At 33.0% G+C, this 24,046-nt stretch overlaps 1 protein-coding gene and 1 pseudogene across 1 annotated transcript in view; one reads left to right on the top strand and one right to left on the bottom strand.

Annotated features, from left to right (window-relative positions):
* The window catches only part of LOC125064660, a 28,960-nt gene extending 16,748 nt beyond the window's left edge, over positions 1–12,212 (bottom strand). The window contains exons 1-2 of the mRNA XM_047671819.1: positions 12,152–12,212; positions 7,632–8,124 (exon numbers count right to left, since the gene is read on the bottom strand). Of these exons, the coding sequence (XP_047527775.1) occupies positions 7,632–8,124; positions 12,152–12,212 (554 nt within the window). The remainder of the gene's footprint in view (positions 1–7,631; positions 8,125–12,151) is intronic.
* A 9,208-nt stretch (positions 12,213–21,420) lies between these two features.
* Positions 21,421–23,814, top strand: LOC125064659 (annotated as a pseudogene).
* Positions 23,815–24,046: the final 232 nt, after the last annotated feature.

Raw genomic sequence — 24,046 nt, 5'->3', positions numbered from 1 at the left:
TAAAAATCAATGATACAAAATGGTCCTTACTATTGTTTCTTGTCGAACAATACTTTTTTTTATAGAGATATCTATATACAAAAATAAATGATAATATTACTGTAGTGAACACTTGTATCAAAAAAGTGACATACACAAATGTCAAATTTGATCTTGAACTTTTACTCGAAAGAAACATTATACATAGCTCCATAATTATAATGTCTGTTTGATTGACAGCTTCTGTGGTCTAATGGTAGTGGTAGTATCGTGGTAGTGATAGTGATACAGTAGTAGAACCCAAGGGCTTTTTGGAGGACTCTGGGATCAACCAGTGTTGAGCCAATAAATATATTCAAATATCAAATATAATCAAAATAAGTTTTATTATTTGTGTTGAAAAATTCTCAAGACAGCTCAGTCTCCTTGTTTTTGTAAGGATAGCCGTTAATTGGTAAGTATGAGATACATTTCAAAATTCTCAAGCCAGTATAGTATCCTGGTATTTGTTAGCTTAGCCGTTAATTGGTTAGTATGATATACATTGTAGTTATAGTGATCTATCCCATCAAAAACATAAATGTAAAAATGAGAGCCAAGTTAAGTATTATGATATATACCTTGGTTGTTGTCTTCAACGACAAAAGAAGTGAGATCTAAATTTGCCAAGTTAAATAGTCCTTTCTGAAATTTATTTATAACTACATAAAATATCATTTCTTCTTAGAACTTGGGGTAATATATTGTTGCCTAAGGTCTGACTTGGCTAGTTCTTATATGTTTATAAACACAAATTGTAGTTTGTGTTTAGAATAACAAATTATAACTCAGAACATCTAAGAAGAATGGAGGACAGCTCAGTATTGCTTAGTTAGTATTAACGTACATTAAGAGCTGCGATGGTCCAGTCACTAGAAAACATGAATCTTAACCAGATATTGCGAGTTCATATCTAGACAAGTACCATTGAATATTTGCGTGCTTAATTTGTGTTTATAATTCATTTGTAACAGGCTTAGAACTTACGAAGGCTATAATATAATTTGTATATGAGAACTAGCCAAGTCAGACCTTAGGCAACAATATATTACCCCAAGTTCTAAGAAGAAATGATATTTTATGTAGTTATAAATAAATTTCAGAAAGGACTATTTAACTTGGCAAATTTAGATCTCACTTCTTTTGTCGTTGAAGACAACAACCAAGGTATATATCATAATACTTAACTTGGCTCTCATTTTTACATTTATGTTTTTGATGGGATATCACTACTTTTTGTATATAAATTATTAGTAGGTACTTATTATTAACAAAATTAATACCAAATGGTTTTTGTTAAGCTATTCTATTTTCTTATGTTTACGGGGTTTAATTGTCTTTTTTTTATACGTTCTTATTTTTCTTGTAGGTACCTCTTAAATGTTCGAGTGAATTGCCCATTCAGTGTCCGGATATTTTTTACGCGTTTTCTGTTTATACTTAACTTGCCCAAGTAGGGGTGGTATAATGTGCGCAGACGGTTGTACTCTACAATAGAGCTCTCTTGTGTCTTGATTTGACTTGGACCTAAATTGATAAGATGTACTCCATCTAAGTTTTTAACTCTAAAGAGGCCAACGTAAGCCTGCTCTTTACTTAATATAGAGGAGCCTATGTCGAAAAGAGCACCGTCAAGGCGAAGGCCTTGTGATTTGTGTATAGTAGTAGAATATGCTAAGAAAATAGAGAATTGTTTCCTTTGAACATAAATGTACATTACTTAATATCTGTAACTTGGTTTGGCTTCTAGTTCGCAAATTAAATTATGTTTAAATTGAATTGTTATTTTACGTGCACTATTGCTGTTGTCGACGTCCTCAATGTACTTTCTCTATTTTTCCATTGGACCCATTCACCAGTCCTTTGCTGATATCAGCATGCTCGCTCGATACTGTTCTTCCAAGCAATAAGGATCCCCGTTTGTAGCGCTAGAGTACAAACTTAAATCATTCCTGTTACGATATACATACTCTACTACAGTCTCACGAAACCTATTTTATTGTTGTATACTAGTATACTCAAACAAAAAATATGCAGTCGAATAGACTAGGCAGTTTCCATCGGAAGGTATTGAAATAATTCTTATGAGCGCGGTTGCCACTCGCTCAGACACGTCCGCGTAAAGGTTTAATCAGAACGCTTCTATCCCGCTGCTTCGGCGTCATGTCGCGCGCCGTGTACCGAAATGCCTATTATTATTATTTTTTAAAGTATATATATAGATTTTGCACCATTGATGTGCGCTAAATGCTAGTTAATAACGTAATAAATACCAAAGTCATCTATACTAATAAGTAATAATAAAACGGAAATATTTGGATTTAAAAAACTTAAGGGTGGTATTCAACTTGTTATATATTCACGTGAAGACCTTAAAATCCACATTAAGACCGGCTGTCATAAGTTTTGATTGCTGGTTCTTACATAACTTTTTTATTACAGTTATTAAAGGAACTAAGTATATAAGTGTTCCTATAGACCCAATAAAATGAAAAATTATAATAAAATGATAAAAAATTACCAGTTTCAGATTTTTTCCTTTATATTGGCCTAATTATCTACCTGCATGCCAAATTTCAACTTTCTAGGTCACCTGGAAGTAGGTTATAGTTTTGATCTATAGGTCAGTCAGTGATAAAAATGACGATTTTTAGACGTAAATATCTAAATAACCATTTGAGATACGTTTATGAAATTTGGAACACATATGTATCTCGCGAGTCTCAATATATGAGCCAAATTTGACACATTTATGTCAAATAGTTTTTGAGTTATGAGGAGGTCAAAAGTGGCTCCAAATGGTTCGTGTAATATTACACACGGTGCTGCACGCCAGTTCTGTTACTAGAACTTGGCTGACACGCTACCGCGTGTCTAGATGAAGTGAAATTAAACATGTAGATCGCATTGTGAATATAATGGAAGCAGCGGAAAATCTCGGAAACGGTTAAAATTATAGTTAAAAGCATTCTTGCAGGATACTCGTAAGGTATAACGTTATATTAAATTTAAAGAGCGACATAAAGTTTTCATTGTTTTCGTATACAAAGAAATATCTTTTAAATAATACTTGTTACATTTTTCGCGATACTTTAAATCGCTCGGCGTACGCAATGCATGTTATTTAAGCATCGTTTTTATTAATTATGGGAAGTTGTTGTTCGGGTTTCTTAATGATAAAAAGTCAACCAAATCCCCAATCCTCTCCAGAAAGTGAGACGGTTAAAAGTATAGTAGGAATATAAAGGGGTGTTTACAATTGAAATTTCTAACTTCGTAACTTAAGGGTTGGGAATTCGTAGGATTCGAATCTATGAGCAAGACCACCGAGGCCGTCAACTAAGAGAACACGATTTAATTAGATCATATGTATCAGTTGAAAACACCTACAGCATTGGATAAACAACTCGAATACAAATTTTTATTAAACCTAAACGAATACACCAAAACAAATCAACTACGAAAACAATACTGTATTTGTTTCGTTTAATCCAAACAAAATAAGTAACTATAAACAAAAACAACACAACTATTACTTGCGAATAGTAAATCGAATTACACTTCAGTTTCTAACAAACATTTCGAACTAAGTTTATGAAGATAGTCGAATATATTTGAAGGGAAAATTAAGATTCGAATTGAATTAAGGTATAAATTCATAACATTATGTAAATTCATAAATTAATTTAAACGATGAAGCAAATAAGGGACATCGCTTAAGTATTTCATTAATCATTTTGAAGATATATTTATAATACCTTATTAATATTTTTCTGAGCAGGAACATCCACGTATCCGCAGCCCTGTTCTTTTGTCATTGATGTTACGGTAAGGTTAGATTCCGGTCTTATCGAATTTTATATTTTATGACGTCATAGGGTTTGAATCTATAGCCTCGGAACAGTCACATAAACCAGCCGAGCCTAGAACTTTATATTTTATAACCAAAAAATTACCTTTTTATAATAAAAAGTAAAAAATATATAATCGCCTATAAACATCTCGCTACGCAAGTAGGTTTAGGCCAGTAGACCAGGCAATTACTTTTGAAATTTAGATATAAATAAGTAACCAATGACATGATATCCCAGTGGTTAGAACGCATGCATCTTAACCGATGATTTCGGGTTCAAACCCAGGCAAGCACCGCTGAATCTTCATGTGCTTAATTTTTTTTTTAAATTCATCTCGTGCTCGGCGGTGAAGTAAAAGATCGTGAGGAAACCTGCATGTGTCTAATTTCAACGAAATTCTGCCACATGTGTATCCACTAAACCGCATTGAAGCAGCGTGGTGGAATATGCTCCAAGCTTTCTCTTCAAAGTGAGAGGAGGCCTTACATAGAAGGCTTGGAGTTTATACCATCACATTTTCTCAAAACACCCGTTGTTTCCGAACGATGTTTTCTTATTCCACCAAGCATGAGACATTAGACACGAGTGAATTACTTTAAAAACAAATTTAGCCTTTGAAAATTTACTGATATTAAACCTTTTTTGAAAACCTTATTTGAAAATTTTATAGCTAAAAACCACGGAGTATATTCTTAAATTATTCTATAGTCAACTACTAAAATAAAATATATGAACAGTGTACGCTGTCTGTTTTATTGTAAGGTAATTGTAGTTATTGGTGATGAATCAGTATAACAAGAAACACTACCAACACAAGGGACAAAATATCTAAAATTTATATGTTGTAGCGGATTGTAAGAAATGGCTTATATTTCTTGTCAGTATTTTTATAAGCGGAGCGAAAAAACCGAGATGGCCCAGTGGTTAGAACGCGTGCATCTTAACCGATGATTTCAGATTCAAACCCAGGCAAGCACCACTGAATTTCATGTGCTTAACAAGGTGATAAAATATAAAAATAAAACTTTATATGAATTGTAATATAAGATGGTTCATATTACATTGGATATAAATAGATTATTCTAATTTTGAATTGTAAAGTGTTGAGCCTTTATTTAATTCAAGTTTCGAATAGCTTCGAATAACGTATAGTTAAGAATGATTGAAGGAGGTTGTATGGCTGTTGGATAAAAGACCGAGTTTCGAAGACGTAATTTCCGGCATTTCGTAGACAGTATATATATATATTTATTTATATTTATATTGCTGATATAAACTTAATATTACAAATACAATTGTTTTTGATATTTGTTTCGAAAATCTAATGTAATTTGGTATATAGAAGTCACTTATATTAATGTTATGAACACTATTCGGTGCATGTTGTGTTCTTCGGTAACTGAAGGTATGTTTAAGCACTGTTTTCTAAGCATTTTATTACTTATTTTATTAATTATGTAAAGGATTCTATGTTATATATTTCTGAAGTGAAAACTTCTTATGGGAGGGTAAACTGCTTCGTTACGTAACGCGTTACGGCGCCAGTCTGTCTGGCTTCCGTTTCTCATACGCATACGGCAGCGATTAGTTTAAGTTATCACTTACGTCGGACGTGTCTTATTTTATAATTTACGCCTAAGAACATCTACATCAGTCAGTCGCATCTAATGATGATAAAAAATTATATATATTTTTTTCTAAGCCAAAACCACGCGAATTTTGTAAGTTTGTAACTATCCGGAAAGTAAACTCCGGAATCACAGCTCTTTTATGAAAAAACATCGTTGAAAATGTATGTACTGTAATATAATATATGTATACTATTTCTGTATCAAATGTTGAAATTAAACGACGAAACGAACAAAGTCGCGCGCAAAGCAATGTTCCTAATACCGAAGAAGCGAAATAGCACAATATTTGCATGTTTTTCCATACCGTACGTTACGAGTAAACACTGTACTTAACCAAAACGACCGTATGTATAGCTCGTAAGTGTTCCGAATGAAAATGTCACATTGACCTGTATTTTTATTTTTTACGATTATACTTTAAAATTCTTTTTATTTAGCGACGAATATTTTAGATTTTGTTTTTTCCATTTATGTTCTGATGTTTTCGGTGTTTTCCGTGACGGCATAGGTCATGACAGTTTCTTATCACGCCCCTCCCTGCTGCCGCTCTTTCATCACAAAAATATTAACCTTTTTAATTGAAAGGTTAATATTTTTGTGAAATATATTATATTTTTTTGCTGTTATGTAATGGATTTAGATAAATTAAGGTGAGATAAAAAGTACATGTGGATCTTGATCGATATTTGTGGGCTCAAAACAAACTTGAATTTTCATATGCTTGTGTTATATCAGTTTGTGTTTATAATTCATCTCGTGCTCGTTGCTAAAGGAAAACATCGTAGGGAAACCTCCGTCTAATTTCAATGAAGTTCTGTCATATATGTCCACAACCCACATTGGAGCAGCGTGGTGAAATATGCTCCAAGCCGTATCCACAAACGGAATGGAGGTCTGAGCCCAGTAGTGGGACATTAATAGCCTGTTATTTTATTTTTATTGTACAATCAAGAATGTAGTTAGTTTTGTTTAAAAGTATACATTGTTTATTTACAAGCGCGTGTTCAGTGTGGGTGGGTGTTCAGTGGTGTTGTTTCATATTTTACGGATGAAGTATTTACATCACTGTCAATTTCGAAACCGCTCAATCGTCCGTAAACTTCATCGATGGTTGACGTGTGGTTGTTTTGAGCGTAGCGTTATCAGTTTCGTGTGTTAAATATATCAAAGAAAATTATTAATATAATGCAATGTTTTGTACTAACTTTTCAAAAGGCCGGTATGTTCAGTCATGTAGTTTAAGCTAAGATTATTTTTTACGTATTCTATGTGAAAAAATACAAAATTACACGACAAGATCTACGCCTAACTAATAAAGGCTCATCACTGCTTCGTTGAACTAATGGGTATACATAAATATGCAGATCCTAGGTTTAATACCCGGTTTGGGTCTCTAAACAATAATTATGTTTTTTTGACAAGAACTTCAGTAGCAGTCACTAGCGTTCATCGAAGAGCACGCCAAAGCCTTTGGTCTTACGCCTGATTCTTGTATTAAATTTACTATAGGGGTTATGATTAGATTCATAAAATAAAGAGGTACTCGTGTTTATAAAACTAGATCTTTTTTACAATGATATAAATATATAATAAATTTTTCCAATATAAGGCTAAGTCAAGACGAAAACGCCAAGAAGTCATTAATTATTATTAATAATTAAAAATTGTTTTACAAAGAGCGTTATATTACTCTTTTTTATAATATTTCTTCAACAGTGGTTATAAGACTTTGTGCAAGTCCGTAAAGGTAACGCCCACTAAACAGATATTCTACTTTGAAGAGATAATGCGCCAGTGTAACTACAGTCACAAGAATCATAACATATTAGCTACCAAGGTCGGTGGCGCTTTTGTGATATATTGTCTGTGGGAGGTATATAAGTGCCATCAGATGGCCAGTTTGCCTATCTGCCTACATATAACATATATCATAAAAAAAATATATCATTAGGTCAATTCAAAGGTTATAATATATATAATTATATCTTAAATCAATCGGTATGCATATTTTGGGGATGTTATTAGGACTGTTGTTAAAAAGTTACCTAAATTTCTAATTGGCAATTTCACATGTGACTTATTTCAAATGGTCATAGTGTATAAATAATTAATTAATCAAAATAAAAACCTTTCATTTCGATGTTGATGCGTGTTAGAATATGTATCAAATATGTAGTTCAGAAGTGGAGCACTGGAACCAGCTTCCCCTGGCTTACGTCTTCTTTCCATTGCCATTGGTTCTGGATCAGACGTAACCGTCGTCACTTGTACATAGCTTAATGTGTAATTCTCATCCGTCCTTATCACATTAACGACCCGTCTCTTTCTATTTCTCTTATTATCTTTATTTAGCATTTGTTTTGGGATAGCGCCATCTTGATTACTGGGCAGAATGAAATCTTGACAGCACATGTAGTTAGTATTCTCTGTGCTCGGGAAATGTTTTTGATTACTATTTTCGAAACTATTCGGTTCATTAAGTGTGTAATTAAAGTTGAGGAGTTTAGCTTGATTGTGTGAACTTGAAATATCGTGTAGCATTTGATAAACTTTGTTTATTATGGGCGGTGAAGTTGACTCCTGTTCTTCGTTTGGTATCGTCGACGAATCCGCGTCAGTTCCTGGAAAGATGGATTAGATTAATAATGTTTAATTATACCTCAAATATTTGATTATATACTGTCAAAGCTGACAGTCGTAAAAAATAGTGGTCACTAAATACACGCACACTAGTAAAGTAGGATGACGTTATGCGATAGTGTGTGTGTCAAGCGCAGCTATTACATACACTAAGATGATAAAGTTAACTCGTTTGTTTTAGTGCCTCTAAATATATCAATCTAAGACTAAAATATACGGGGAATCTAATATTAACTCACAATTAATTCAAGTGATGTTATGATTATATTAATTTTTTCGCTTGTTGAATAGCCGCTCAATTTCCTAATCGAGCAAAATAAATCTATGAAAATTTTTAATATTTTATTATATAGCTGAAAAGGGCATTGAGAATGACATATAACAGTAATAAATACTAGGCGGATGAAGTGCTGTACTCCTAGCTAGGCTATAAAATTATTATTATTATAAAATAATTTGTAGCAGTCCAGATCCCCTTTATGTATGTTACACAGCAATTATGTACAATGTGTTTGCTCTTTATGTGTGTGTGTGTGTGTGTAAGTATATGTGAGAGAATTAATGAACGTTACTATGTATATATACGAATATATAGTTTAGGTATTGCTCTGTTAGTTATTATTTATTGATAGTTATTGAAAAGCAAAATTAAATATTGTCAAATGTCTACACCCGAATAGATATAATATTAAAGTCTAATGTATAGCTAAGTAATGTTTTATTTACACTTTGTAAACATATACTTCGAGAAATAATATAATTTGACTTAAAAGTTTTCCTCTTAGTAAAAGAAAACCTTATTTAATTACTTACTAAATTAATCTGCTAATGATGATGGGAAAAAAGGGTCTCACGCCTACATTTGAGAAGCGCAGGTTGATATTTGTACTATTTTTAGAACGACTTAGAGAAAAAGCTATTTAATTTTATGCCTGATTATAGTACATAAAATAAAATATACATTTTTTAAAGAATATTTATTAATATCTAAACTTGTATCAAAAGTGTTTCCTTGCTATAAATATGGTTTTAAATCTCCGACATTTCTTTGGTATTTTGGTCATATTCAGAAAAGTTTTTAACGCGATTACCTGTTCGACGTAACGTTTACGTAACTTGAAGTGGAAAGTTTGAAAGAGGCTGTTCAACCGGGTGATCGTGGCGAACTTAGAGGCATTAAAGTTTCGGTAAAATCCCTCGCCCGCTACGGAGAAAAGGTTAAATACGAAAACTGTTTTTTTTCGTTTTTTTGTTTTTTTAACTTAGTGGATCGACGATTTCGGTTAAGTAGCCAGGTAAGAACTGTCGTTCCATTTATAGTATAGGTAACATTTGATTTTAGGATAACAGAATAGCCCTTACTTGGTAGCAGGGATTTATGCAACCCCACCTGGGCAGGTACCACCCACTCATCAGATATTCTACCGTCAAACAATAGTATTGTTGTGTTCCAGTTTAACTTAAGGCACGAGTGACATAACATCTTAGTTCCCAAGGTTAATAGCGCATTGACGATGTAAGGAATGGTTAAAATTTCTTACAGCGATATTGTCTACGGTGGTGACCACTTACCGTCAGGTGGCATATTTGTCCGCCTACCTATATCATACAACTACAATTTGGTAGATAAATTGCTAATAAAATGTGCGCTGTTGATCAGTGCTTACCATCTGGGATTCCAACACAATATCTTCAATAAATTTATGACTGCTTTTTGTACTAAACCATCAAGTTATTATGAAGTTATGTTTTAATTAAGATATGTTTCACAATACGTATCTTCTCGTGTTCCATGTTGTCTAAGTTCAGAAAATCGATTGAATGTTTGGAGAGCTAATTGAATCGTTTCATTTTATATTTAAGTAATGTTGAAAGAGTAAATACTCCAAAACGACAACCATTAAAAATTTAAAGCCTTTAAGTCTCTTTGAAAATAAATATTTATTACAGAAGCTCTCATATTTTAATTAAAGACGAATTTATAATTTAATTAAAGTTTTTTTTAGGAAGAACATTTCAAGCTTTCGCTTAAAAGGCTGAGAGAAAAAAATGTGGTGTATTTTAATTCCTTGCAGTAACGGTAGGCGAATTTTAAAACGAAATTTATTCGAATTCAAAAAACGAAACAGGACGCTAACGAGCCTTATTAGGTAACGAGCTGAGACCGCAACTTCGTTTACGTGGACGTAATTTTTTCCATGATTATAAAACTATACAATTTATAAGATTACACGATTTATAAAATAAAATCCCATAATGGGTCTGGTCATATGTATGTGGCTTCGGCGTCTAAATTATATACGTTTCTATATGGATTTTAATTTGTACAATTTTTTACCGATACGTAATTTCCTCTACCGTTGAACACAAAATGTATAAAAATTTGGCACATGTAAAATTCAGATGCATTACCCAGTTTTTAATGGACATATTTCGATGTCACTTACCATTAACTTAAGACCAATTGGTTCTCAGCTATGCTACAAGCTGTCTTCTAAATTTGAATTAAATTTATCACTGCATTAACGATGTATGAAATATAAAAAAATCCTTACATTGCCAATGTGCCATCAACCTTGGGAATTAAGATTTGATGTCTTTGCCTGTAGTTATTTTGGCTCAATCGTTCATCAAACGGACATACAACAAAGTATTGCTTTTTGGCAGTTGAATGATTCACATATTAATAATAAAAAAATTAATAACAGTAATTAAAATAAATTCAATTTGAATATGAATTAAAATATTATTCATTTAGTACCAGCGTTTTTTCATTACATTTCTGCACGTTTTAGTATATTAAATAAAATGTTTAACGTGCGGAAACGGATTCATTACCCTAACATAAAATTATTCAAATTATGAGCTAGACTCTTTTTAAAAAAAAAATATATATATTTTTATTTTATTAAAATTTTATATTCGTATGAGTGTATATATTGTGACGTTATTTTTTATTTTATAAAATTGAAGGTATACGGAGTTCTATTAAATATAAATTTATTTGTTTTATATGACATATTTACTGCTGGAAATATGACATTTCATAGTAAATGATTTCGGTAATAATGCAACAATGCTTTTAAATAAACGTACAAATTTCAAAACATAATATAGATATAAATACGGTATCAAAGTTTTGGCGCACAGAATTATCTTTCAGAGTTCGAAATTCCTCGTGTATTAATCGTTTTGAAGAGTTTATTTGTGATCACCACTGCCCATAGACTGCGGCACGGGGCGAAATATTCATCCTTTTATAGTCAATGTGCTACCAACCGTGGGAACTAAGTTGTTAAGACTTCTGTGCTGTTGAGCTAAGTGTTGTTGTTTAAGCAGTAAAATATATGCTGAGTAAGGGATACATATCCAGACGGCCTTGCGCAAATTACCACTAAGTAAAATATCGTAGCTGGATAAAATATTTTTTATTTTAAGTTGAATAAATCGAAATTTAATGAGCGCTCGTTCCAGCAAGAACCAGTATACGGACAGTGAAACAGCTGCAGTCACAAAACAAATAGATAATATCAAAAAGATCTGTGGACTGGCGTCTGATTATTTTCCATAGGACTTCTGGTAAGTGTACGTTATTGCTCTAGAAGGTTCTCGATACTTAATTCAAGCTTAGATTGAGGTAACTGATCGATCCCTATTTATTTGTAGGAGTCACCGGAATTTTGGTTATCAACCTAGGCCTATGTAGACATTTAAACGATACTATTTACTTATTAATTTCTCACAAAAACAATTTCATTTATTAAAAAAGAATTATTCTAAATTAAAAAACCTCCGTATTTGTATTATTTTTACTCCGTAAGATACAGTACTTCGATATTTTCAAAAATAATATAAATATGTATAAAATCCATACAGCGTTACTTAGCTTAAAGTTGAAATTTCCAAAAACCATTTGTCTCCAACTTAATGAGCATCTCCGTCTCGAAATGAGTAGCTACTCGTGTTATTTCGCATGTATCCATGTATGATATTATAAAACATATTTACCTTTACAAGGAAGAGCGGCAAGCGCGGCGAAAAACAGCGCCGCTGCGGCCGGCGCACACATCGCTCCTACATCCTTATTAACACTGCAACAAAGAAAATTAATTATAACATAAGAAAATAATAAACAATCATAAACAGCCCCAAAAGAAAAGCTTTTACAGGAACCATTCCTGACTGATTATGATATGATATGGGCTAATTGGCGTCTCCCCTAGCACAAGCTTTAAGCTTAATCGGAGGAGTAAATAGGAATATTAATAATTCCGTATAAATAACTGATCAATGGAATTTAGCACACAGTTTTGTTAATATACAATATTATATAGTCTATTCCAGCCAATATACGCCATATATAAAGCCAAATATACAACATTTGAAAAGAACGCAAGAAAGATGGTTAGAACGCGTGCATCTTAACCGATGATTTCGGGTTCAAACCCAGGCAAACACCACTGAATTTTCATGTGCTTAATTTGTGTTTATAATTCATCTCGTTCTCGGCGGTGTAGGAAAACGTGATGAAACCTGCAAGTGTCTAATTCAACGAAATTCTGCCACATGTGTAATCTACCAACCCGAGTTGGAGCAGCGTGGTGGAATATGCTCCAAACCTTCTCCTCAAAGGGAGAGGAGACCTTAGCCCAGCAGTGAGAATAATAATATTCAATGAGAATTCGATAGTAGAGATAGTAGATACTAGAGTAACATACTGTACCTTTGCACACAATACAATTGCAAGACATACATAGCAAAAATTGAAGTTAAATAAAGCTTGTAGTAATGAATAGTATTTTATTTGACGTTTATATAGGATAGTAACGTTGTATTGTCAAGATTGTTTTGAGTTGATAAAACGACGTCCACTAGGCAAGTTAAATAACTAGGTTGTGGAGCTCACTGCCGCAGTCTATCCATTTGATTTTTTAAGAACAATTTGATTAAGTATTTTATGTCACTGGTATATATTTAGAGCCGAGATGGCCCAGTGGTTAGAAAGAGCCGAGATGGCCCAGTGGTTAGAACGCGTGCATCTTAACCGATGATTTCGGGTTCAAACCCAGGCAGGCACCATTGAAATTTCATGTGCTTAATTTGTGTTTATAATTCATCTCGTGCTCGGCGGTGAATGAAAACATCGTGAGAAAACCTGCATGTGTCTAATTTCAACAAAATTCTGCCACATGTGTATTCCGCCAACCCGCATTGGAGCAGCGTGGTGGAATATGCTCCAAACCTTCTCCTCAAAAGGAGAGGAGGCCTTTATCTCAGCAGTGGGACATTTACGGGCTGCTAATGTAAAAAAAAAATTTATATAACATACTAATTGAGCAGATTTTTTTTATTTTTTCGTAATTGACATACTTTATTTTCTGTCAATGTTTAATACTATTTGGATGTGCTGAGAAAATTATTAAATGTATAAGTATATTTTTTTATATCAAAATTAGCGAAAACACTACAAATAATTTCATTTGTTTATTTTGTAATTACATGTCATCTCGTTGTCCGAGAAGGAATAGAGCACCCACCTAAAGCAGCGCGGTAGTATACGCTCTAAAAGGAAACCTTAAACGGAAAGCTTAGCCCTAAGGCGTAATTGTTATCGACTGTTATTTTTATTTACATAAAATTAAGGTACCTAGCTAAAAAATTTAAACGTATGAACTAGGTATCTTACTATGATATTTTATCAATAGAAGCAGACGTTATAAATAAGGACGTCATCTATATAAATCTTTAATATGAAAATAATTTATTTAGTATGAAAAAAAAAACATTCATAGATTGTTCAAAATTGATATTAATTTATTTGCAAGCACTCGTAGTATTGGTGCAATCTGCATTGCGGAGAAATATACGTACATAATCCGTTAAAGCGGTCTCGTTTTTCATAATCTAAGTTTGCTAGATTAAAAAAATAACTAACACATACACAGCGGTTACCTAACATTCCCATATTTCCGTTAAATTAATTGATATTAAATCAATGTTTTTACACATAATTGGATTCGAATATAACAAATAATATTACAATTATATATTAATTAATGAAAAGATAATAAATATTCATTACTGAATATATATAAATATATCTAATACTTTATTTTCATAAGAATTATTAACATTATAGCCTTGACTATATACAAATAAGAATTAAAAGAATTACTGTATATATCATGACCGCGTGGAATGGTGGCAAGAATGCTAGCAGCATATCCCCGTTTAATCGCAATTCCGGGTAAAAAAGTAACTAGCCGTCCTGTCACCAGTGGAAGTAAAAAGGCGACGTGTTATACTTTTAAAAAAGGGTTTTGCACTACTAATTCAAGGTCCAAGTGTATATAAATAATTTGTTATTATGACGTAATCTAGCTTAGCTTCTGAACCTTGTATGTACTCCAGTCTAACAGATGCATTATTTCAACGATTAATGGAGTATATTAAAAAGATTTCTCCAACGTTTAATATAGTCGACTTTGTAGATATTAAATAGTGATGAATTTAGCTTTCTTAAATGTTTGATTATTTTGGTTATATCATCTAAACTCGCTGAAGAACTATTAGAGAAATAATTACATTGTTTGTTTTAAATAGGACGACACTGTAAGTATATATGCTTGTATACCTGACTTCCAGGCTGGATGTATTATATACGTATATAATTGTATTTAACTAACATAACTTTGTATTTTAAATGTTGAAAAATGTTCAGTTCTGAATTTCTTGCTGGTTTTTTTCGGTGGAATCTACATTCCGAGCCGGTGGTAGCTTTACGTAATATACTTTTTTAAATGACAATTTAAAAGTGCTTGTTAAAGCTTCTTGATATATTTTGAATTTCAATTTAATACCCTCCGAAACAAAAAACAGAATAATAAATGACGGAATTGTGAGGTAACAAACGTAAAAATAAAACCGAATTGATAACCTCCTCATTTTATTGACCTCGTTTAAAAGGGCTTGATCTTTTCAATTAGTTATGTATTCCGGCGTTTCTCATACGCGCGTAAGACTAAGGTTGGGTTGACCGATAGTATACCATGAATATTAGGCTATTCAGATGTTGATTAGCTGTATATCAGTATCATATATTTAGCTATTAACCTTGACAACGGTTAGTCGAGTATGTTATAGTATATATTTGTTATTCGGATTCGCATTGAGTCATAGCGAGCCAAGCAACATAGACCCGTCGACAAAGAAAGTGTAAGATGTTTTGTATCTCTCTCTCTTCCTTGAGCGTTTGATCCTTTTCATCATTGAAGCTTATATCGAGAAAATGTATTGAACATCAGTTTTCAATAAAAAAAAATCTAAAGTGCGATTCAGAAAATTATCTCCCGAGAAAAGCGACATCTTTTGTTGAAAAACGCAAACCAACTTTCTTATGTAATTGGGTGCATCTTGACAGCGCGTTGCAATAACTTCCAGCGACATTTATCGTCGAACAGATTTACTGTTATATGAGTTGTACAACGAGGCGCTACTGTTATATTTAACAACCTTTAACAGTTGTGGCTTCGCGCTCGGAACTAAAAAATATATATTTCCCGAGATTTCACATTAATTTTATCCTGAAAACAAATGACGGTTCAAATGTGCTTCTAAGATCTTACTTTGTAATAAGTATTAACGACGAAACATAGGTAGGTATCTACGTATTTTAAATAGGTAGGTATCTATATTTTGCTTGCGTTTCAAGATGTTGTTTATGTCGTGAAAGCGCAACAGACTGATAGACCGTCGGATACTTTCACATTTATAATATTTTTACATTATAATATCATGTTGCAGGTAATCTATCGTCGATCTTGTTTCGAATTTACATACCTATATGTAATCATTTGTCTTTGCAATTCATCTCGCCTTGAAGGAAAATATCGCGAGAAAACCTCCACGTGTTGTATGAAAATATTTTACAAGTGAATCAACCCATTCGACTTGGAGCTGCATGGTGGAATAAACTACAAACAACCAACCTTAAGGAAGAGCCTTAATGCTAAAGCCTCACGCTTTAATAGGTTGTGACTTTACTTTACTACTATGTGCTCTATGAAGAAGGGAAAACTCAGTTAGAGGATAATTCTACAATTTACTTGTACTAATTCAGTTTCCTCACCAAGAAATACATTAATTTGGAACAATTTAAAGTTTTCACGTCTGATGCTAATTATCAATAACGCACTTCACACGGCTTCACACGTCCACACTTTATTTATAAAGAAAATTATATGATACCAGTGAAAACTCTTTTAGATCGTTAGTTCCTGAGATTATATGTAGGGGAAATACAAAAATAAATTACTTTATAAAATTAATATAAATAATAAATGTTCTTTTTTTTATGGCATTGGTTGGCGGACGAGCATATGGGCCACCTGATGGTAAGTGGTCACCACCGCCCATAGACAAAGGGGCTGTAAGAAATATTAACCATTCCTTACATCACCTATGCGCCACCAACCTCGGGAACTAAGATGTTATGTCCCTTGTGCCTGTGATTACACTGGCTCAATCACCCTTCTAAACGGAACACAACAATACAGTGTACTATTATTTGGTGGTAGAATATCTGATGAGTGGGTGGTACCTACCCAGACGGGCTTCCACAAAGCCCTACCACCAAGTGTTCAATTTCCGTCTTCAAATAAAACGTAGATTTATTGTTAAAATATTCAAGAGAGCCAATGACAATACGAGTAATTTATAATACAAATGAATTCATATATTAATTATTATAATTGAAAACCCACGTCCAGCTTCGACGGCTAAATGAAAAACACAAAATTCAATTTTTCCATTCGAAAAATTGTCAATATCCATTAATATTCCTTACCTTAATACGAAAACATTGCGAATATTAATGAAGGAATTTACATCGATAAGCAGAAGCCACACCTTCTGTGTCTATTGTTATAATCAGATCAAAGTGCTTGTAAAAAGTCTACTTGAATAAAGTATATTTTGATTTTGATTCGTTTAAGTTATTCTGGTAATTCAGAAAATGGCGACGTAAAAGAGATCCTAATTGGGTGCACATGGCAACTTGACTTGGTGATCATGACAATAACTGGTATTTTAACATACTTATCTTTTTATACTATGTTTTATGCTGTTCTAGAATTATATTGCTAAGCATGTTTATCCAAATGTACTCTCTATTTCTTGATATAAATAAAAAAGGCCCCAAAATAACATACTACTAAGAAATAGTTTACTCATTTAAAAAAAAAACGTCGTAAGTTTATTTTTTTAAGAAAATCTTTTACAACGTATTTACTTTAATTTTATGCAAGGTAAATAGTATATTTTCTTTTCTAAAAGTCAGTTAAAATAGTGATTATGAATGAAAATACTTGCCACCTGTGTTTCTCTCGAGTTTAACCCCAGGTGCATTACAAATAAAATAAATTTCAAACTTTACAAGGAAAATATTTTAAAGTAGTTAACTGAGAAGTAGAAGGTCTATACATTTTATAAAAAGTTAAAATTGGGTCAACATTTTATAAAAACTCTCTGTAAGGAAACGTTTTAAAAATAATACAAATTTAATTTAAGTTTGATGATTTGTGATGATGATCGCCTCGGCGGCCATTCTCTTGAGGTACTTGGCAATCGTGCTGGATTAACTTACAAACTTCATTAAGTAGTTTAATTAGGCTTTGAAATATTGTACACCTACTAACATAACTAACTATTTAAGATAACTATTATTAACACTATATGGGCTTAGCAAAAGCACAAATGTACAAATGTGACGCCAATTCCAGTGCTCACTTTTCCATCACCGCCCAAATTTTACAGAAATTCCGAAACGATCGAAAATAGACCAACGGATTAATGTGTGCGTAAAATGTTTACGGATCAGGCTAGGGGTTGAACCCAGACCCTCGACTTTAGATCTTAAACTAACGAAGCAGTCATCTATTTATAAAGTAATTCGAAATAACTCCCACGATGATAAAAGTACAGTTAAGGGATTTCCTGGTCTCCTAATTTCTTAAGGCGCCCACCAAAATCCCTCTGAGGGTCATCATAAGCTTATTGCTGCGTAAAGGGCTTTTGACTTGAACACTTATTTTATAAACGAAGAAACTTTTTTTCATTATATAGTGTAGGACTCTAGACGAGTAAGTAGAAAGGGATTAGTAGATCGGTCAGTTAATATCGCTTATTGCCTTTTAGAAACGTAAAAAAATGTTTTCGCCGTTGATGCGTTGTCCACTATGGAACGTATGACGTGTGTATATGGTATTACATTGGTCATCGGCTCATTCGCCTTCAAACTGGATCAATACACAGTGCTGTTATTTAATGACACAATGTATGATGTGTGTGCGTATGGTAAATAGCTTGCGTTAGTCAGTACTGTACGATGCAATGCAATTAATAAAACGTGTTAAATTGCATATTATGTTGAACTAGACCCAAACTTGAAATGTTTATTATTTATTTGTCATATGTTGGTGGACTGTTAAATGTATCACCTGATGGTAATTGATTACAGCCGCCCTCAAATTACCAATACGTCACCAACCTTGGGAACTAAGATTTCATATCCCTTGTGCCTGTAGTTACACTGGCTCACTCAGCCTTCAAACTGGAACACAATAATACTAAGGATTGCTGTTTGACGGTAGATACGATATATATTATAATATAGTCGTACTTTAAATTAAGGCGATAACGATATTACGAATAATGAGGCAACAAAAAAATACAGCATAAAAATAATTTAATTAAATATAAGAGAAAACTAAATTTGAACAAATAATAACGTTAAAAATATTAAAATGGGTAATTAAAATTATGATGAAGTAACACGTGCTATTTAAGTTCACAGATTAAAATACAGACGAATTGATGACCTCCTTCTTTTTGAAGTCGGTTAAAAAGAGAATTGAAAAGAAATTAAAGAGACGTGAAATTTACCACAGAGTATATAACTAATAGCTTAACATATTTAATCAAACAGGATGAATAAGAAATAAAAAAAAATGAGGTGGTTGATGTTGGTGGAGTGTTATACAATCACAGATCGCCAAGATCAGTGATGTGTAGCATGTTCCTCTCCTTTGCCAGTTAATTAGCTACTCAATCAGCCAAATAGGACACAGGGAATATTATTAAAAAACTTCTTTACTATTGCTTACTGTCATGAACAGAGACGCTTTTATGATTTTTTTTTTAAAAAGTTCAGCTTGTCAGATGGGCCACCTGATTTAAAGTGGTCACCACCAACCATATATATTAGCACATTTAAAACTATCAAGCATTCCTTATAACGCCAATGCGCCACCGACTTTGTGAGCTAAAATGTTATGTCTGCCTTGTGCTTGTAATTACACTGGCTATATCACTCTTCAAACTGGAAAACAAAATACTAAGTGTTGCTATTTGGTGGTGGAATATCTGATGAGTGGGCATGAGTGAGCACAAAGTTCTACCACCCAGTTTGATTTCAGGATGTCTGATGATGATTAAGCAGTTAATCAAGAATTTCAAAAAAATCTTGCCACTAAATAAATTTTTTAGGGGCAGATCTTTAAATGTATCTAAGAACTTCGGTATATTCATATTCAAAATATTGTGGAGTAAAAATCAATCCTCCAGTTTTACATATACTACTTGTAATGTGGTATATAATATATAGGTATACTCACTGTATTGACTTCTTCTTAAATTTTATTTAATTTTGAAGATTTTTTTTAGAAAAATTAAATACAACTAAAAAAAATTCTAGATAAAAAATAAATATTTTTGGTTAGCTTATGCAAATTTTTATGCATGGGTCTTTAAAACGGAATTATTTTAAAAATACCCTACAAAACAAAAGGCAATAAAAATCCCTGGCAGTAGTCCCCGTTAGGAAGAAAAAGTATACGTCAAAAATATTTAAAGTGACAGTTCCTTTGAGGTATTAAAAATAAGACGCGTCGGTTTGCACTACGGGCAATTTGTATTCGCTCTTTTGTTGCTGTTGCTTCACTTTGACGTTCCACGCACTCCATCTGCCGATCCTTATAATCTAAAAGAAATTAACAATCCAAACATCCAACATTTAGAGATTCAACGTACTTTTGTATGGAGCAATCTTCATCATTTTCATTACATACGGGCCTGTCTAAGGATTAGACAAATAGATACTTCAAAGGCCGAAACGCATTGGCGTACTGCAAATGTCAAATAAGGAAATGAAATTCATTCTGTAAACGTCAAAGAGTGGCAATCACTTCAAACCTATTGACCTGATTCGTATGCTCGTAAACGGAAAATAAAAATTAAATGAATTGCTTCTAATCTTATTGATTGCTTCTATAATAGAGTGACAAATGCAGAACTTCATTTAAATTTCAATGAGAGTGATGATGAATATATTAATGTTTGGCATGGAAATTTGGTATTGCTTATGTCAATTGCAATATGAGACGATTATGGTGCCCCGTCTTCGCTGGAACACTATCCTACTATCATATGGTTGTTACCACGAAAAAATATTGCGAATATAATTATTCTCGCATAAAACAACTTTTGTTTTAAATTTTTATACCCTGTTCAAGTTAGCTTGATCTTTTTGACAGATGGGCTAGTGATGGGAAACAGAAATTATAGCATATATAACAGTCTATGGAACGATGGATTGTGTAATTCAAATTAGAATTAAAATTTTTTTAACTTATTTTTCTAAAAACAATTATACCAGCTAAATAAATCCCATCCACTAACCAAAAGGACCCCCGTTCGTAACAATAACTTAACAATGATCTTTAATAAGGATTTTTGTAATCGATATTTGTAGCAGTTACTGCCTGTTATTCGCGTCCCTACCGTCCGACCGATGTAACATTGTACAAGCGTCTAATATTTTCAGTGTTTCTATGTAAATTTTACTTTGAAGCAATAATATATAATAAAAAAATCTTAAAATTTTCGGATAACGCTTGAATCTTTAGGAACTTTTGTGTTATATATATATTTTAAAATATTTTTACAATTTTTAAAATCATTAAATTAGGAAAATAATATTTGCGACATTGCAAAGTTATGTCGATCAGAAAAATTTACATCTGTCAAATACATCAACCTATCTTGTACAGGGATGCTCTCTTTGCTATTTATATTAATTCTAAATTCAAATTAACAATCGTTCGTGATTTTTTTCTTATCGTATAGAGTAGAAGTTATGTAATAAAGGTTTTTCATTAAGTTAAATTAATGTATTTGGTAATTTCATATTTTTTCTGGTATTTAGAGATTTTCTTTTAACAATGTTCAAGGACATGTCTTATGATGAAGAAAAGTTTTTGATATATAAGGTACCTGACCCATGTAAGGCCCAGTGCCTAATAAAGCCCATGTTTTAAATATTTTAAACTACAAAGTCAAACGGATTGAGCTATCATTGTCGAGTGTCTAACCTTGAATGGCCGCCGTTGCCATAGCTACCGCCTCGCTAAGGCGAACCCGTCGGAACTTGCAGTCGAAAGAAAGGAGCGCGTGCGATCGCTAGTAGGCATTTATTAAATTTCGACGTCCAAAAATGTAAGTATTTTCAATATTACTTAGTGAATCTTTATTCTAATTATATATAGTGGTTTATTAGCATTTTATACATGTTGTTATCTAAATTTATTTTTAAAATAGAATTATTATGTACATATATTTCTTTTTTTTGTAAAGTTACTACTCTAGCCTAATAAGGCCCATCAGAATTTGACCTGGGCCTTATTATGACTATGTTATGTAAAGGTTTTTTTTATATTTTTATTTCAGAAGAATTATGGTCAACCAGTCGATGAATCAGCATCTAAACCAAAGCAACAACGTGCGAAATGGTCCGAGCACCAGATTACTTGTGCTGTGAGGGCTGTACAACGAAATATACTTTCCCAAAGAGAAGCTGCTAAAAGATATAACATTCCACGAAGAACATTAAGGAACCACTTAAAAACTGGCTCGATGGAAAGGAAATTAGGTCGAGCGGCCACCTTAACACCAGAACAAGAAGAAGATTTAGTGGGTAGAATAATACGCTTGGCTGAAGTGGGAATGCCTCTAACACCTAAACTTGTTCGAAAGCAAGCATTTGTTTTTTGTAAAAAAAACAGCATACCTAATCGCTTCAGTGATACTACTTCTACAGCTGGCAGAAAATGGCTGAAACTGTTTCTAAAAAGGCGTCCTCAATTAACTCGGCGAAAAGCCCAAATGATGAACCCATCAAGGGCCCAAAAGCTAAATAAATTTATTGTCAGTGATCATTTTGATAAAGTAAAAAGCTTACGAGAGAAACTTCATATTGAAAATAGACCGGAATGCCTATACAACATGGATGAAAAGAGTTGCCGTATATCACTTCATCATCAGCAAACCGTGTTAGCCCAAAAAGGGATAAAAAGACTGCATCAAATAGCTAACGAACATGCAGAAAGCGTTACAGTAGTCGGCTGTGTAAATGCTGTAGGAAATGCTATTCCACCGATGATTTTGTTTAGAGGCAAAAGAATGAAACCTGAATTTACTGATAATTTACCAGCAGGTTCATTGGTTAAAATGACTGCAAAGGGACACATGAAACTTTTATTGATTTCATTGAACATTTGGCTAAGCACAAAACTTCTGGAAAATGTCTTCTGGTGTTTGATGGAGCGGCGTGCCATCTCGATTACAGCATAGTAGAAGAAGCTGTAAAACATGATATAGCACTGTATTGCCTTCCGTCAAATACGACACACGAACTCCAACGCTTGGATAAATCGGTATATCGTTCATTTGAGCACCACTGGGACCAAGAACTGTTAAAATTCGTTTCAAAAAATCCAGATAGAAAATTAAATAAATCAAGTTTCAACATGATCTTGTCGGAAGTCTGGCCAAAATGCATGACACATGATAATATCGTAAATGGATTCAAAGCTACCGGTCTTTATCCATTTGACCCCGAAGTTATACCTGAAGAGGCGTTTGCCCCATCTGCATTAACAGAACTATCTATTCCAGCAAGCAGTGAGAACGTTATAGCGTCCACCAGTCACGGTATTGTACAGAACACAAATATTACCCAGATGACTGGTTTAAATGTCAACACAGGCTCTGAATCTGATTCAGACTCCGATAATAACCCATTATCTGTATTAAGAACCTGTGCGGTTTCTACTACCCCAAGCCAACTAAGTACGGAAGTTTTCGATATCAATGACGAAAACCGCAACCCAGAGCAGCCGTCTTATGAAGAAACTCCTGCTGTTGATCCCTCGGTAAAACATGACAGCAATACAGTCGCGGCCAAGTCACCCTTTCAAACACTCATTCCAACGCCAAAGATCCTTAAGATTAACACAGCTGCTCCACGAAAGAAAGCATTAAATTATAGAGGACAACAAGTAACAAAAGATCTATTTGCAACAAGAAAGGTAAGCACATCTTCTACTAGGCCAAAAGGAAGACCAAAGCCCTCCAAAGATAGAGGTCAGAAATCTGGAGTGACTAGAAAGAATCTGCAGTCATTAGCTGGGACTTGGTTTTGTCATGCTTGCAAAGAAGATAAGATTTTGGACATGAGGCAATGTAAACTATGTGGTGCATGGTTCCACGAGATATGTGTGGGCCTTGATGCCGATGATGAGGATTTCGAATGCCCTGTGGCATGCATTACCAACTAACTTATGGCTTGGTTTTTTGCTTTGAATTTAATAGGATTGTTAGGATTTTAAGAGTTTATTACATTTAAGTAAATAACAAGACTGATTCTCATGAGTAGATACATATTTACGGTTATTAAGAAGTTCCTAATTTATTTGTTTTTTTAATTAATGTTTAATTTTTTTATTGTTATGTTTTTTCTCCAAAATCAGAACTAAGGTAGATACACAAGTTATTTACAGAAGCTTCAAA

Source organism: Vanessa atalanta, chromosome 6 (genome assembly GCF_905147765.1).
Source record: "Vanessa atalanta chromosome 6, ilVanAtal1.2, whole genome shotgun sequence".
NCBI lineage: Eukaryota > Metazoa > Arthropoda > Insecta > Lepidoptera > Nymphalidae > Vanessa > Vanessa atalanta.
This window is presented reverse-complemented; position numbering and strand designations above follow the sequence as displayed.